This window comes from Solanum tuberosum, unplaced genomic scaffold (assembly GCF_000226075.1).
Source record: "Solanum tuberosum cultivar DM 1-3 516 R44 unplaced genomic scaffold, SolTub_3.0 scf00035, whole genome shotgun sequence".
In the NCBI taxonomy this organism is placed as follows: Eukaryota; Viridiplantae; Streptophyta; class Magnoliopsida; order Solanales; family Solanaceae; genus Solanum; species Solanum tuberosum.
Genome location: NW_006238963.1, coordinates 227,301 through 243,522, shown reverse-complemented (window position 1 = coordinate 243,522; position 16,222 = coordinate 227,301). Strand labels below are relative to the sequence as shown.

Here is a 16,222-nt window from a genome sequence, read left to right as displayed (position 1 = left end):
TCTATAAAATAATTCTTATATTACTTGCACAATGTACCGTAAAGTGATAAATATATGATACATGTCTTTTAACATAAGCTTTATGCTTGATATGATTATTCGATATGTTTTTTTTTTTCAATTTCAATTTACGCCGTATCCATGGTGAATTACTAGTTTCAATAATTTAATATGTTCTTTTCGCTTTGCTGGTTTAATAAAAATCAGAATGTACAAGTGTATGCCACTAAATGGTTAATTAACATTAAAGTTAGAATATAGAAATGTGTATCAATGAATGATCGGTGAACGCTATTTCTACTTTAAAGAGGATTGACCTATTAACCATTTTTGGGATGTCTCTTGGAGATTAATAAATTATCATAATAAACTTACTGTTATAAAATAATATAGTGTGGATGTCCACTACTTACTACATAACCTCCACCTTTATGATCATTATTCTTGTAACCTTTCACCTCCATAACCTCCTCCATTATATTCATGTTTAATGTCATGTTTATGACTAACTTTTTGTATGCCTCTATGTTACACTATAGATAGAGGCATAAGGGTTCATATTGTACACACTTGAAGATTTGATGAACATTTGAAAGAAAGAAAGTTATCTTATATTGTTCATCTTGTCTTATATTCTTCTTGTCTTCATCTTTATATTGTTCTTTTGTTCTTAAGTTTTACAACACGTTATCAACACGAATGTTCTACTATTGCACTTTGCAGGATTGAAGCAAGGTAAATAAAAGAAGGTAAAATAATTGTGTTTATTTTTCTCTCGGGAACAAGGTAAATTATTGTGGAATCTATTTTATATTTTACTTGTGAGCACGGTGAATGATTAATATTATTGTTACTGTACATTTTTTTTTCACTTATGACTATATATACTTTCTTTTGTATGTGAAACTTATTTTATATTTCATTTATGATTATGCTCACTGTTTTGGTTATTACATAAGCTTTTAAATTTATTTATTTTTGTGTGTGAAATATTTTGGGTTCACATGGAAATTGAAAAAAAGGTGGTGGTAGTGAGCATTTTTATTTTAGTGTAATTAAAATTATTATTTTCTTAGTGTGCAATTGATTCTTTGATCTATAACGGTAATTCACTAGCTTAATTATTGTGCACCAAACATAATATAATATATTGCTATGTGTAACTCTATGTTTTGACAAGTTTAAGATATTAGTACATGCTTTGTTGAGAATAATTTAATTGTGTTTCTTTTGTTCTATATTTATTTGTGCATGTTAATCATAAAGTGACTATTTTTTTAAGGCTCAATGGTGAGTCCTATTTTATTTGGCTTATTATGTCATTGATTGAGGGTAAGACGAAGGATTCAAGTCCTATCGCACCAAGAGGATAATACATCGGGTGAGAGTCCCGGTGCATCATGATAATAAAATGTTGGGCTGGGTCTCAACAAATAATGACCTAAAATGCCTTCTTATGGGTAAGACGTTGGGTTCAAGTCCCAACGTTATATAATGACGATGTAATGATGACTGAGTAAATTAATATGCTCTTGATAAAAGTCATGAAACTTGTCCAATTGATTTGCTCCATTCTCTTATGTGAATGTGGTAGCAGTGCATAATATGTCTGAAAAATGACAAGTGGTTGAATGTATGAATATGGGTGTGGTAAAATGTTAATGGTCATCATTGTGGTAATTAAAAGGAAGAACATTATGGGTTCTTAAGATGTTCCTTCAAATGTGAAGGTAATTTTGTCCATTAAAAGTGGTATAAAAGGTTATTGGACACATTATTTCTTAAGATGGTCCTTCAAATGTGAAGGTAATTGTTAAAGGTAATTTTTATCCATCAAAGTGGTATGAGAAGTTATTGGGCACATTGTTGTTGGTGCAACCCAATTTGAAAAGTTTTTATAAAATCCTCCATCAAAATAAAGGAATACAAAGTGGTAGTACAATTGGTACATTTGACCTCTTAAAGTGATGTTGAGGTGAGTCACATAAATTTAACAATGCCAAAGCATGACAATGAGTTTCTAATAAAAACTTGTGGAGCATGTACAAATGGTTATGGTCCATTTCTTGAAGAAAATGTGACTTGTGTTTGTATGGATAATAACATGTTCATGTATTGTTGGATGAATGTCACATCTCACCTTTGCAGGAGGTTTGAGAGATTGAAAGGAAATATTTGACATAAATGGTCATTTTGGTCATATACTTTGAGTACTACATAAATATTGTGGTATGTTTTATTATGAACTATTGGAGGACAAAAGAAAGAAATAAATCTTTTTTAAATATATGTTGTTGTGTGGCAACACAAATTTCTCATTGGTTGTCAAGAAATAAGTCCTGCATGTAATAATTTTAACCATGACAATAATAATAATTTTCTCCTTGAAGGAGATGGTCACCATAAAAATGGTGTTGTGAAATTTATGGTAGTACACAAAATTAATTGAGAGTTCTGAAAGAGCTAATTCGTTACTATTCGGAATGAAATTGTTCATAATATTGAAATTGTAGTAAGTTTCAAAAGAAACTTTTTAAGTTTCGGAGGAATTGAAAAAAAAAAATTATTATGTTGAGACTGTAAATTATTGAAAGATTAAATATTTTCAGATTACTATAATCAAAGCGGGTTATGAATATTTACATAAAAGGTTACCCGCCTTTCTCTTGTTTGTTGAATAAAATTATGAGCATGATGAAGGAATCACATGCAAAAGTAAACTAGAAGTTTACTAGAATAAATATTAGTTGGCATAACCGGTTGGCCATTCCGATTCAAATGTGATGCAAAAGAAGTTGAGAATTCACGTGGCTATATGTTTGAAGAAATAAAAGATTCTTCAAGAATTATCTCGTGTTGTTTGTTCTCGTGATAAAATGATCACTGTACCAACTAAGGTTGGGATTGTATCTCCTGAAATTATTTGGAACATATAAAAAGGTGAATATGGTCCCGTTCACCTGCCATGTGGACCACTTACTATTATGATTTAATAGATGCATCTATAGTATGGTCACATGTGCATTTGTATCAAGTTACAAATTGATTTTTGTAAGGTTGTTTGCTCAAATTGTTAAATTAAGAGCACAGTTTCAAACTATAAAATTATGTTGATAATGTTGGTTGGTTTAGCAGAAATTGTATGCCTCCAATTATAGCTAGACCATTGATTATGAAAATAAATCTCCCAAATAAAATTTGGTATGAGATGAGTTTATTTAACATGCACGCATCAAACCAACAAGGTTCTCCCATCACAATTGGTTCAGGGTCAGGAACCAAATAATCTTCATCTAAAAATTTGATGTGTGCACATATGATTTTATTGCTCCACCACGCACAAAGATGGATCCCCAAGTGAGGTTGGGGTTAAATGTTAGATTTTGTAACATTAGGGGAGATATGATTAGCAGCTGAAAATTATGTGTGGGGTGAATTATCTAGATCCTCGTTAAAAAAATATGAACTTGAAGTTCAAGATATAATTCGTTTGCAAATAATTTGTCAGATGTATTTGCTGACCCAATATTTTAATTAACTGCAAATGCTTTAATAAATGGTCCTAGAAGGACAAAGTCTATGGTACGTTAAAAACGTGATAGACCAGTCGATTCCAAATGTAAAACTCCTTGAGGAAGGAGAGGAGCAAATTATCAAAATGGTCATGATAATGAGGCAAGTGCTTTAAAAGAGCATATGACATAATACTTCATAAAACCTTGGGAAAGGTTCAGGTACCTGAAAAATATTGAAAATGAAGAGATCTCGACAATTATGTCGTATTGAAATCGAGTCAAATGAACGTCGACGGTATCTTTGATATGAAGTAGCACTCAATGATATAAACGATTATGAGGATCTTGAAATCAAATCTGTTATATAATGTGGACAAATAAATAATTGGGCAAATAAAATTTACTATTCAAGTATATTTTGTTTCACTTAGAAAAGTGATGTTTTTGAACTTATAGTTCATAGATCAAAATATATGTCAGTGGGGTACAAATGAATCATTGTGCGAAAGTATAACCGTAAGATATAAAGTACGATTTGTGCCTCGGGCATAAAAGGTTTTCGCAAAAGTCCTGACATTATTAAATGGAGATATATTCTCCGGTGGTGGATGCAATGAGACTTATTTTAGTCTAACAACAGATAAAATACTTGAATATGTATAATGAATGATTATCATGTCTAACTAGACGATGAAGGTTTTATGAAAATTCTTGAAGGATTTAAAAGGTCTTAAAATAATTTCATTGAGTACCCCATAGTTCTGAGATTGCTTAGCACAAAGAAAGAATATTTTCGACCTCATGAAAATGATTTAAAATGTAATGTATTAGTGCAATTGGTGCACTTACAAATTGTTGGATATGCAAATATTAGAAGATTATTTGATATACAGAACGAAAGTTATGTGAAGGGATTGTCATATTATCATTCAAGTTATGCCAAGAAACTAACAAATCAAGTGACTCAACACATAGAAGATGTGTGATTTTCTTTGAGAAGAAAAGATGAGCTTCAATAAAATTGTAATGATCAATCTCCGAGTCAGAAACTATTCGATTATATAGATGCATAATATTTATTTGATCTGCATAAAGCTTGATCACAAATGGGCTATTTGTTTACATATGGAAGCGCAACAATATCTTGGCATTCAAAGAATCAAACACTAGTAAAAATCATGTAAAAATAACATTGATTATGAAGTAAGTCGGGAGTGTGTTTGGTTGGAATCATGACCTATCGTATTCAGGAAGTATATGATTTTCCTTTGGAAAGGAATATTCTAGCCAACATATACGAAAATAATATATAGCTCGCTTCAAATCATGTAAAAATAACATTGATTATGAAGTAAGTCGGGAGTGTGTTTGGTTGGAATCATGACCTATCATATTCAGGAAGTATATGATTTTCCTTTGGAAAGGAATATTCTAGCAAACATATACGAAAATAATATATAGCTCAATTGAAAGGAGGATACAATCAAAGGTGACCGGCCAAAGCATATTTCACCAAAATTCTTTTTCACACATGATCTTCAACAAAATGGTGAGATAGACGTTTAAAAAACTCGTTCAAGTGATAATCTTGTAAACTTATTCACTATGGATTGTCAACATCAATATTTAAGAAGTTGTGATATAAGATTGGAATGCATCGTCTCCGAGCTATCAGTTTTTATCAGGGGGAGAAAAATACGTGTTGTACTCTTTTCCTTAACCATGGTTTTATCCCAATTGGATTTTCCTGGTAAGGTTTTAACGAGGCAACATTCAAAGCGTATTAAAAGATATGTGTACTCTTTTTCCTTCACTAGGATTTTTTCCCACAGGGTTTTTTCCTAGTAAGGTTTTAATGAGGCATATTATCTATGGACATCCAAGGGGGAGTGTTATAAAATAATATAGTGTGGATGTCCACTACACCAAGAAGTTACTACATAACCTCCTCCATTATGAAGATAACCACCACCTTTATGATCATTATTCTTGTAACCTTTCACCTCCATAACCTCCTCCATTATATTCATGTTTAATGTCATGTTTATGACTAACCTTTTGTATGCCTCTATGTTACACTATAAATAGAGGCATAAGGGTTCATATTGTACACACTTGAAAATTTGATGAACACTTGAAAGAAAGAAAGTTATCTTATATTATTCATCTTGTCTTATATTATTCCTGTGTTCATCTTTATATTGTTCTTTTGTTCTTAAGTTTTACAACACTTACCATTATTCATGATCAATTTATTTATGAAAAGAGAAAAGAAAAGAGGTAATTTGCCCTGATACTTTTTTTCTATATTTATACTATCACTATCTTTCATTACACTTTTCTAATTTTGGGAGATAAGAACTCCAACACATCTTTTTCTTTTTGTATTTGATTAGATTTGGGGACCCCCACATCTCAAGCATAAGTATAGGAGGGACAATTCATGACTACACTAAAATTACATAAGAGAGTGGCTAAAGGGGACCCCCACACAATGGTTGGAACCCTTAATTAGACTTTATGACTTTGATGACATTAATATACCCCAACTACTCTCCAATTCACTTTTAAGTAGTATTTTGTTTCTTTTGTGTTAGGAAAATATCATTATCATGAGAGATAAAGCCCGTCTTTCGAGAAAGCGTCAATAGAATTCAAGAGAGTCAAATTGAAAATTGAAAGAATAGAAAGCTACAAGCAAAAAGATAGGAAAAAAAAAGTAAAAAGAATAATCCAGTAGATAGGAACAAAATGAAATTAGATCTTGGAAATAATTGGCTCATCAAGCTTATCATACATAACTTTTTACTATCTCTTCTTCCTGTTCTATTGATCAGAAGTATTCAATAACATCTTGTCGATATAGAATTTGAACACAAAATGACTGAAGAAATAATTAGTAATATTGTCTTCTATTGCCAAAAGACTTTATCTTCTCCTCTTGACAAAAAGAGCCTCCATTTCGAGTTCAACAAAATGAAAGAATTAATTCGATCATTTAAGTCAGATAGCATTTATCTACGCTAGGATTTGACAGAGATTTTTTTATATGAGTTTGAATTTAGTTAAACTTCAAAGTAAAAATAAATAAAAAGTACTTCTTTTCTATTTCAACAAAATAGAATAGAGTTTCCTTTTGCTAATATTATAGTGCATGTTAGATCTTTTTTGTTTTATTTTTCGGTATTGGATGTTCATAATCCTAATTCAACCCGAAAGTCTCATTTTGGAAATAAAATGCTCTCCGCCAAAGACTCTATTCCTAGAGCTCAAATCTAAAATATTAATTAAAAATAAAAGGGATACTTACTATTTCATTATAATCTTCAATGGTTACGCAAGTTAGATTTCTCTTTGTACCACATCATTGACATTTGTCTAAAGAACAAGTGAAAATTATAATTCATTCTCTAATAACCACTGTTTATTAGATTATCTTTTTATATATAAAAAAAAAACTACGTCACAACACACAACTAAATAATTATAAACTAATAATTAAATAAATAAAAAAGTAGAATCTCTATGACCTAATTTAGAGGGGAGTGGATCTTTCAACCTAAACTATATAATATAATTCATTCTCTAATAACCACTAGTTATTGTGCAAATTTCAAGAATCAAGAGTGTCTTATGATCTCAGCAAATAATGGACCCCTACTAATCATGATTAACAAATCAAAAGCTAATATAAGTTGACAAGTGCCTATAAATTGCTCAATAATTAAGTTAACCAATTCTTTTGAATTAATTAAGGAATTAAAAGTAGACATGAACGAATGAAGACAATAATTGTTTTGCTTGATGTTTTGGTATGTGAAGAGAGCCGTCGTTTTTGCAACTCAACTTAATGTATCTTTTTTTTTCTTTCTATTTTTATTGCTTCCCCCACTTATTTCAATGCTCATTTATGAGCATGGAAAAAATCTTGAGATAGCACTTGTTGTCTTTTCTTCTATATCTTTTTATCCGGTGTTCAATATTTATATTGAAGTTTGACTAAATTATAATTCACGTCAGGATGTTATCCTTAACAAAGGAGCTTTCATATTCAGGTGCTTGATATCTATATTGAAGTCTGACTAAATTATGATTCAGGATGTGAGCTTTCATATTCAGGGAGACTCGAATGCGAGAACTCTAGTTAAGGATGAAAAAGTACTAAAGTGAGTGTGCGGGATAACAGAACTGAGCATCAAAGCTGCAAGACCGGAGGAAGGTTCCCGCGTGCAAAAAAGCCTTTTCACATGCTTAACTACCACTCCACCGTAATCGTCAGTGTTTTCAAAAACGTTTTTTGGGGCGAGTCTCAAGGCAGAGTGTACCAAAAACGCACCAGGGCGCAAATGTAAGGCGTAAGTCCTAGAATTTGGGGCGTAAGCTCCAAGCGTAAAAACGTAAGTCCTGGGGGTAAAAACGTATGCTCTAGGCATTTTTTTTTGAACCTTTTTTGCTTTAAATCATATTTTTATTATTGGTGTAATGATATCTCTCAAATAGTAATTGTAATACTTTTTTTCTTCATTATTTTGTGATTAATATCTTTCTAAAATAAAAATCATAATATTTTTAAAAAAATATTATAGGCTATTTAATAAGATTTATTTGTAAAATAATTGAAAGTTTTACTTTTACTTTTATTTTCTTTTAGTAATAAAATTATAAATTGAATATACATTGAGACTACACCCCGTAGATTCATAAGAGTTACGCCTTGTGTCTCGGAGCTTACGTCTCGACCCGTACCGCATAAAACGTCTCGACTCATGCCCCGCCTTAAAACACCGATAATCGTTATTGATGTCCTTTTTTGTATTATTAAATGATGGTCGGTTCAACAAGTTAACATGTTAAATGTGCACGGCATAGAAAAGAGACGTATAGAAAATTATATTTTATGTTTAGTGGGTGCATCTTTTTTTACCTTATTATATATCATGATGATTAGTTTCATTAGTAGTAGGTTGAATTGAATTCATTCATAATTTAAAGTTATCAAGTTGTGTATGATATTTTATGTTGCCACTTATGAAATGAGGAATAAGTATTTTTTTCTAAATAATTAAAAAGTAAATATAGAATATTAATCAATATAATGATTTTACGTGGAAAAATCTTCACTTTTAGTTGTCAAAAATCATAATCTACTTTAATTAATAGATATTTTCCTCAATTTTTGACTATTTATTTTAAAGAAATTGACTTCAAGAGGTCGATTTCTATTTTCTTGATTTTTAACGCTGATAAAGTGACCTCCGAAGGTCTGTTTAGTTAAAAAAGTATTTAAAAACAAACCTCATGAGATCAGTTTAATTCAATTTTGTGAGATCGATTATTTAAGATTGGTTTTTTTTTTTGCAGTGTACTTTTATAATCAAGCTCTTTGTTAGTGTAGGGGCATTTTAATATTAAAAGAAATATTGCATTTTTTTGCATTGCCACACTGACCGTTTGCATTATTGCATTAGAATAATGCATTGGTTGACTTTGCATTTGTTGCTGCCATTTGGACCATTAAATTGGTGCATTACTCCATAGAGTAATTGCATATGTTACTGATTCCTTGGTGCAACTGCAGCAGGTGCAAGGCGTTGGTGGCTGTTAGCCTCTTATCCCATTTACTTCTTACTCTTTATTCCTCCATTATACCTTGTAACATATTTAACTCCTAAGGCAATTATCTTCACTATTTACTACACCATGTATCTTCCTATTCATTGCTAGGAACACTTCTTCTAGTATAAATAGTGATGGTCTTCATTTGGTTTGAAACACACAACATATATAAGAAAAATATAGAGTGCATAAAAGTTTGTCAAAAAGAGAGTTCTTATTAGTTGAAGGGAGGTGTTCTTGTTGTGGAGCTTTGGACTCAACTCTTGTCCAGAGTTGTTGAGTTATATATTGTGATTAGACTGTTGTATCCTGAAGGGACAAGTCAAGAAGAACTACTGCTGGACCGGTGAAAACATGTGTTGCAGTGGGCTTGAATCTCCTTAAAGAAAGCGAGATATTCGCGCCTCAGCCTGAAGAGATTTATTTCTGTATTTTTATTTTCAATTGTAATCTTATAATTCTGTTATTTTGTAATTTTTCACTTACACTCTTTGAGTAGACTCTTTAAGGACATTTTTCTTCAGTAGTTATTTGACATAATTCTTTTTAAGACATATTTTGCATCTGATTCTTGCATTATGCTTGTTAATTATTCATTAAAACTTCATATTTGGCATACCTATATAGTTGCTTAAAAAATGTAACACTCATAGCTCAATGTCAGATTATTCAAATGATAATTATTCAATTGTGAGGGTTAGTACAAACTTAAAATAAAATCATATTTCTTAGAATTTTCGAATGTATATATAAAAAGAGATCAAAATGATGATACATGTAATGGAAGGTATGTAGGATGTATAAGTAAGTGTCCAATATGGAGTTCCATTGCCAAAGAACTTTTCATTGCTTTCTTAAGTTGAAATTGATCTTTCTATTTATATCAAGTGATCTCATAATTATTGGAGTGGTCAATGAGAATATGCTATATTCATGTAAAAAACACTTTAAAAGAATATCGAGAGAAGTATTGAAAACACTATTGAACTTGGCATAAATTATTAGTTTTGTTTTCGAACTATTGACAACTTCAAAAAAAAACCTCTACTGGTTAACCAAACTTAGATACACCACTGGTCTGATATGCCACATGACATAGCAAGTGATCTCAAATTCTCGTAGGAGCATAAGACTTTTAATAAAAAGTCAAGAGAAATGATGGAGATACCCATAAACTTGGCGAGAATATACGGGTGTATTTCGTTCATGTTACAAAATCAGAGATGTATCTAAGTTCAGTTAGTCAAATAAAGAGGTGTTTTTAAGGTTGTTAATAGTTCAAAAATGAAACTAATAATTCGTGCTAAATTTAGAGGTGCTCTTTAGAATCTTTTACGTACATGAGATAGACAAATATTTGATTCTTTGAATGTTCAATCTATAAGACAAACATAAAATTTTATATATTCAAAATCGTTCATTTTAAATTCTTTCTCAAATGTTCAACTATTTTTTAAGTATTTTTTTTAGAAGTTTCAAAAATAAATATAAATAATCAACATAAATAGTTATTTTGACAAATTCACATTCATACCTTCTTACAAAACAAGGTAAATATGGTCTCTTTTTTTTATAACAAAATCTCACTAATGTACCATATTCGCCAGGATAGTTTCAATTATTTCTTTAATCTAACATTCATCAACAGACTTTGGCTCAAGATCCGCGTCTTGTTGCATTACTTCAATAGCAATGTTATATGAAAACGAACAACATTTTTCGATTCCAACTTTTTTTCTATACGTGAAGACATAACTTATTGAGATCTCTTCGTGATTATCTTTTTTCAAGTATCTAAGCTCCTTCTGAAGGCCTTTTTAATTGTTATGTCTTGAAAATCTTCACGAATAACTTCCTCTATTTGATCATTTGCTTCTTTCATTTTTAAGAATGAGGAAACTAATAAAGATTTTTCTAACTAAAAACCCAACATTTCAAGAATGTCACCTTAATCCAATAGTGTGAACATCGCAGTAGTAATTGACAAACACAACCAAACTTTCCTAACAACAAATTACAGTGGAAACAGTACACAAACCAAAACTCATAATTATGTTACACACACAATATCTGCACAACATGGTGCAATTAAGTGCACAAAAACACTGATCAGAATATGCCGCATTAAAAGACTACTCTGTGAAAATAGTTCACCTGCATTTCTTCAATAATTCAAAAGAATAGAGTTCCTGCAGCAATTTAATCTGAAACTCCAAGGAACTGAGCGAAGCTTGGATATTTAGGCTCCCATCCTAGTTCAGCACGAGTTTTTGAATTGTTCAACTTCTTCCCTAGAGGGCCACTAGTTCCTGAAAGAAGGAATTAATGACTATTGTAGCGTGATTCTTTAAACCAGTGGCTAAAGGATTTCGAAAGAAGTCACTTACCGGTAAAACCCTCAAACTTTTTCTCAAACTTTCCACTTTTATTGACCAAGTCCATTAGTTCCTGCCTGTTATTGGCACAAGATAATACAACAATTAAGGGCAACATGGGGCAGACAGTTTCTACTTTGAGCCAGAAAAGTTAACAAGCATGTAGATTGGAGATGACCTGGATAAGGGGTGGTTGTCACAACCCAAAAAAATCCGACTGCGGACCCTCTTCTTCAAAATGGTCACTGACAAGGAGGCAGCATCCTGTAAGAAAACACAAACCAAAATATCACCGACACAACTGTAGAGTGTAGACACATGAAGAAGAATGAAGGGTAACCTCTAAACTAAGCATGATAAAAGCATCGATGTGCAGTCACCTCATAATGGATAAGATTGAGGATGTGATCAGGGCGAATATCCAAAGTTCCTTTATGTAACCAATATGTGTGTGCACCTCTGTCTTCCTTGTGTTACTGGTTAAGGTAAATAAAAAATGAAGATCTAAAGGCTACATAAAAAGAACTCTAGATCTTTGATCTGTATCCAAGGATATATAAAGACCCGCCAATCTAACAACACAACCACCAAACTCCAGCACTACTTCTTCTGCCTTGAGAAGTATATCAGTCCTTGGGCTCCTTCCAATTGGGACTATGGGACCATCCTACACATTTGACAACCAAAAAGGTTTAATGAAAACTCAGACATCCTTATTAAAATACATGAAGAATTCTCTTAAGGATGAAACTTCATTAGTTAAACTTCAGTAATTTCCTTCAGAAAAGCCAGTTTCCAAAGCCTATGTCTTTAATTGGCAAGGCTAAAAAACCCCTTCACGAGGAATTAATCAGAATAAGGAACTGTTACCAGCAGTATAATGTTTATGCAGGATATCACACCTCATCTACTGATCCATTATCAGAGCAGTCATATGGTGCAGAGCTTGAGGTAAATAGGAAAGAGCCTTCACCACTCCACTTTAATGCAGCATCCCTGCTCATTGGATGTGTGAAATAGAAAATAATTTACAGTGGCACTGAGTTTTGTAGTTTTAACCAAATTAAAGTATCAATATGATCAGTGTCAGCACAGAAAATCTGAAGAAAAACAATGCTGACAAACAATAACAATGTTTGGAATCATTAAACCTACATTTGCTGTTGACAATTACTGCCCAGATTAGCAGAACCGAATCAGAAAAATGGTCTGACCATCCCATATAATACTCATGCATTTACTGCTACTGACTAGCTAGGATGCTAGCAGCAACCATACATCAGCAGGAAAGGAGGGACTATTTCACAACAAAACAATAGTTTTACACTTTTACTAAACAAGCAAATATTTTGCTTATTACTGCACAACTGTTTAAAAGCATTTGTGCTCTCTATATGAGATATTAACAGAAATTTCCCATCATGATGTTCTTGTTCCCGAAGAACTGACACACCATGCACCATGCCTAATGAGCCCCGAAATATTTGAAACTAAATATCGAAGAATGCTTCTACAGATAGTTGAGAGGAGATAGCTACTGCAAGAACTGCCGAGCTTACCTAACATCACCAGGGTAGTCTTCAGTTCGGGATGGAGGAGCACAGTATATAACATAAGGGAACTTAGACGTAAACTTGGTCTCTCTTGAAGATGGACTAATTCCCATTTTAATAAGTTCATCATGGTGATCAGTGGTCATTGTCTGCCCAAAAATCTGACAGCCTGGGTATTCCTGCCACATTAAAGGGTCCAAAACTCTTAGCAGTCTCAACTATGATGCATACTCCACTAAGTGTAGCAGAAATCCACCAGTCTGTCACAATTAGTAAGCCAAAAACTCATACAACTAATATCGATTCAGAAAATGAACATCAAACATTTCCTCAATAAACCTGATTTTTTTATAAAAAGTGCATGTATATTTTAAATTAGGTTCAAGGTAGGATGGTTCCTACTTCTCAAAGAAATCATATGATCATTAGTTCAGGATGTGTACCTCTCTCCATCTTTCAGCCACTAAACGCCCAAGAACTCCAGGTCCTACAATTAACAAGTCGTTTGCTCCAATGCCCCTCCTTGAAGAAGCCTCCAATTCTTCACTTGGAGCGTCTTCAGGAACCAATAAGTAAGACTAAAAGAATGAAACTTGACAATTGAACTTCAGGAAGATGTATATCTAAAGAGTAAAACAGTATGTATTCTTCCACATCGATTTGCCACCTATTGCTAACAATTACCCCCTCCGTCCCATTTAATATAACACTATTAGATTAGACATGTGATTTAAGATGTATTTTCATTTTTTTTTGTTATCTTAGTGAAAGTGAACAGAAATATTTTTTTGAGAAAGATAACAATAGAAGGTGAATGAAAATACTGATGTAATGCTTGAACAGTTAGCTTGGTAGAGTCAGCACAGTTAAAGTTTACATTTTGAACTGTTCAAAGTTGTGTAAGTAGCATTGAAATGAAACAGTGTCATACATTTTAGAGACTATTGGCTGTGTGTCAACATTGGAATTATGGGACTTAATTCATGAGTAGTTGGATATTGAAATTAGCACAATCAAAGAAATTCCTCACAGCATAACTAAGTTAATATACATATAATCCACCATATTGTGATCCAATTAACCAAGAAATCTTCTTGTCAAATGAACGGTTCCAAATTTTGACAGCTAATGAATGCAAATCTGGCATAATCTCTATGGCACATCCTCAAATTTATACTAAGACGACCGCTACTGCATATGTAGCATAATCTCTTTGGCACCTCAAGACTCCAGTTATACAATGACAACCGCAAGTGCATATGCAAATAAACCCAATTTCACTCATTAGGGACCCTTCCCACAATGGCAGAGTTGTTCCCACAGTGACATTTCGAGTCTTGGAAATCGACAGGGAACATTTCATCTGTCAAGTTAGCCCTTATTTGAAGGTAGAATCACCCATCAATAAGCTATTTCGTAAAATTTAAGCTTAATTAACTAACAATCTAGCCATAGTACAGGACTTTCAGCGATTGTCTCTACAAGCACATATGTAGCTAAATTTCTAATAACTCAAAGTTACAAAAAATGAAAATCGCAGTCGAGCCAGTTACAGCAATTAATCAGCGAAACTATAAATCTAAAGCATAGTCCAACATAATTCGCTTGTGAATGAGTGAGAGAATACCTATAGCAGAGGAAGCGTTGGCTCGGAGCGAATTGGCCGGCATTGTATGTAATGAAAGCTTGTGAAAAGAGAAATTAGGGCTTGAAATAGAGGGAATCGAAAGAGAGAATTTGATACAACTGTTGAAATTGTGGTGCTTTAGAGGTTCGAAGTTGCATTGAATTCCAATTCTGGAAGTTGCAGCAGTTATGGTAGCCATGGATGGATAATGAACCTGGAGAAAAAATGGAGATGATGCTCTGTACACTAAACTACCTATACATAAACAACTTTGGAAGGCGGGTAGACGGTTAAATTTATATAAAATTAAATAATAGACATATTTGTATATTCTATATAATAATTTTGTGTCATAAGCGTTGTCACGTGGAGAGTATGAATGTGTTAAATTTATATAAATTTAAGTATTTATTTGTGCATATTTAAAATTGTAAAGCATAATTGTACGTTAAAAGTCAAGTGTATTATTTAAAACATTCTTAATAATGTTTTTTTTAATTAAAAATTCGAAGGATAAAAATTGAAAATCAAACCTAAAAATGGAAACATTTGTGCGAATGACCCGTTGGAAATTTTTGAAGATCCAATTGGAGAATGCAAGTATGATGTTAAGCACACTAATTGTCACTTTTAGAGCCATTATTTAAAATATAATCAACATTTAATCCTCCTCCTTCCTTTTTCTTTTTTTCATTATTTTTTTTCTCTCTTTATAATTATATGAAACATGTCAAAGTAGATATTGGATTTTCATGTCTGATGAAATGAAACTAAATTTTGGTTTAATTAGAATGAAACATGTGTCGATTATATAACTCATGCAAAGAAGAAAAATAAATTGTTGCTGGCTAAATTTTAAATATCCAAACAATGATTATTTTTTAAACTGCACCCCTAAATCGAGGTCACTTTTAGTTGTTGGTATTCATGAAGGGCTATTTCAATATCATTTGTTGGGCGATCTTGAGAAAAAAATAAAGAGAAAATTATATAAATGAGCCATAAAATCTAAAGTAATTATAAGTTTATATCCAAATAAAAAATAATTCCTGAAATATTCATTCTCTCATAAATAATTACAGTTCATACCTCACATTCATTAAGGGTGATAATTTTCGCTTAAACTGATACTAAATCGGTATCATATATTGTATTGGTATCATTAATTATAGAAAGAATTAATAAATATGATAGTAATATTTGTCTAATTAGATAGTTTTTCCTTAAAATCTCAATGTTTACACAAATACTCAGTTGGATTTATTGTTTGGATAAATTAGCAATTAAGTCATAATACCTAACATAATTAGTCAAAATAACAATACTTTAAAATATTTACTTAAAATGGCAGAATGACAATAATTTTATAAAATAATATGTATTCAGATTTTAGTATTTAAAATTAATTTTATTTATGGAAAGAGTCCTATATTGGACCAAATTATATATCAATAACCGTTTAAAGAGAAAAAAAATTAAACAAATACACATTAACCTTTTTTCAACTCCATTCACGTTTCTTCCCGACTTTTCACG

At 31.7% G+C, this 16,222-nt stretch overlaps 1 protein-coding gene across 2 annotated transcripts; it reads right to left on the bottom strand.

The window, feature by feature from the left end:
- Nucleotides 1–11,063: 11,063 nt before the first annotated feature.
- LOC102591188 (uncharacterized) lies at nt 11,064–14,936 on the bottom strand. Of its 2 annotated transcripts, none has more exons than XM_006342679.2 (9): nt 14,687–14,936; nt 13,503–13,615; nt 13,066–13,238; nt 12,409–12,502; nt 12,063–12,173; nt 11,887–11,976; nt 11,685–11,770; nt 11,519–11,583; nt 11,064–11,440 (listed from the first exon to the last, which is right to left on the bottom strand). In XM_006342679.2, exons 1-9 carry the CDS (start codon nt 14,883–14,885, stop codon nt 11,331–11,333), a joined length of 1,041 nt encoding a protein of 346 aa, XP_006342741.1. In that variant the 5' UTR covers nt 14,886–14,936; the 3' UTR covers nt 11,064–11,330. The 2 variants fall into 2 exon arrangements, with proteins under 2 accessions (XP_006342741.1, XP_015162165.1); XM_015306679.1 differs by having other exon boundaries at nt 13,503–13,600.
- Nucleotides 14,937–16,222: the final 1,286 nt, after the last annotated feature.

Coding starts and splice junctions, on each gene's coding strand:
- LOC102591188 (XM_006342679.2), bottom strand. CDS start 14,885: ATGGCTACCATAACTGCTGCAACTTCCAGAATTGGAATTCAATGCAAC. Junction 13,616..14,686: donor CAACGCTTCCTCTGCTATAG/GTATTCTCTCAC, acceptor TGGTTCCTGAAG/ACGCTCCAAGTGAAGAATTG. Junction 13,239..13,502: donor TGGCTGAAAGATGGAGAGAG/GTACACATCCTG, acceptor TTAATGTGGCAG/GAATACCCAGGCTGTCAGAT.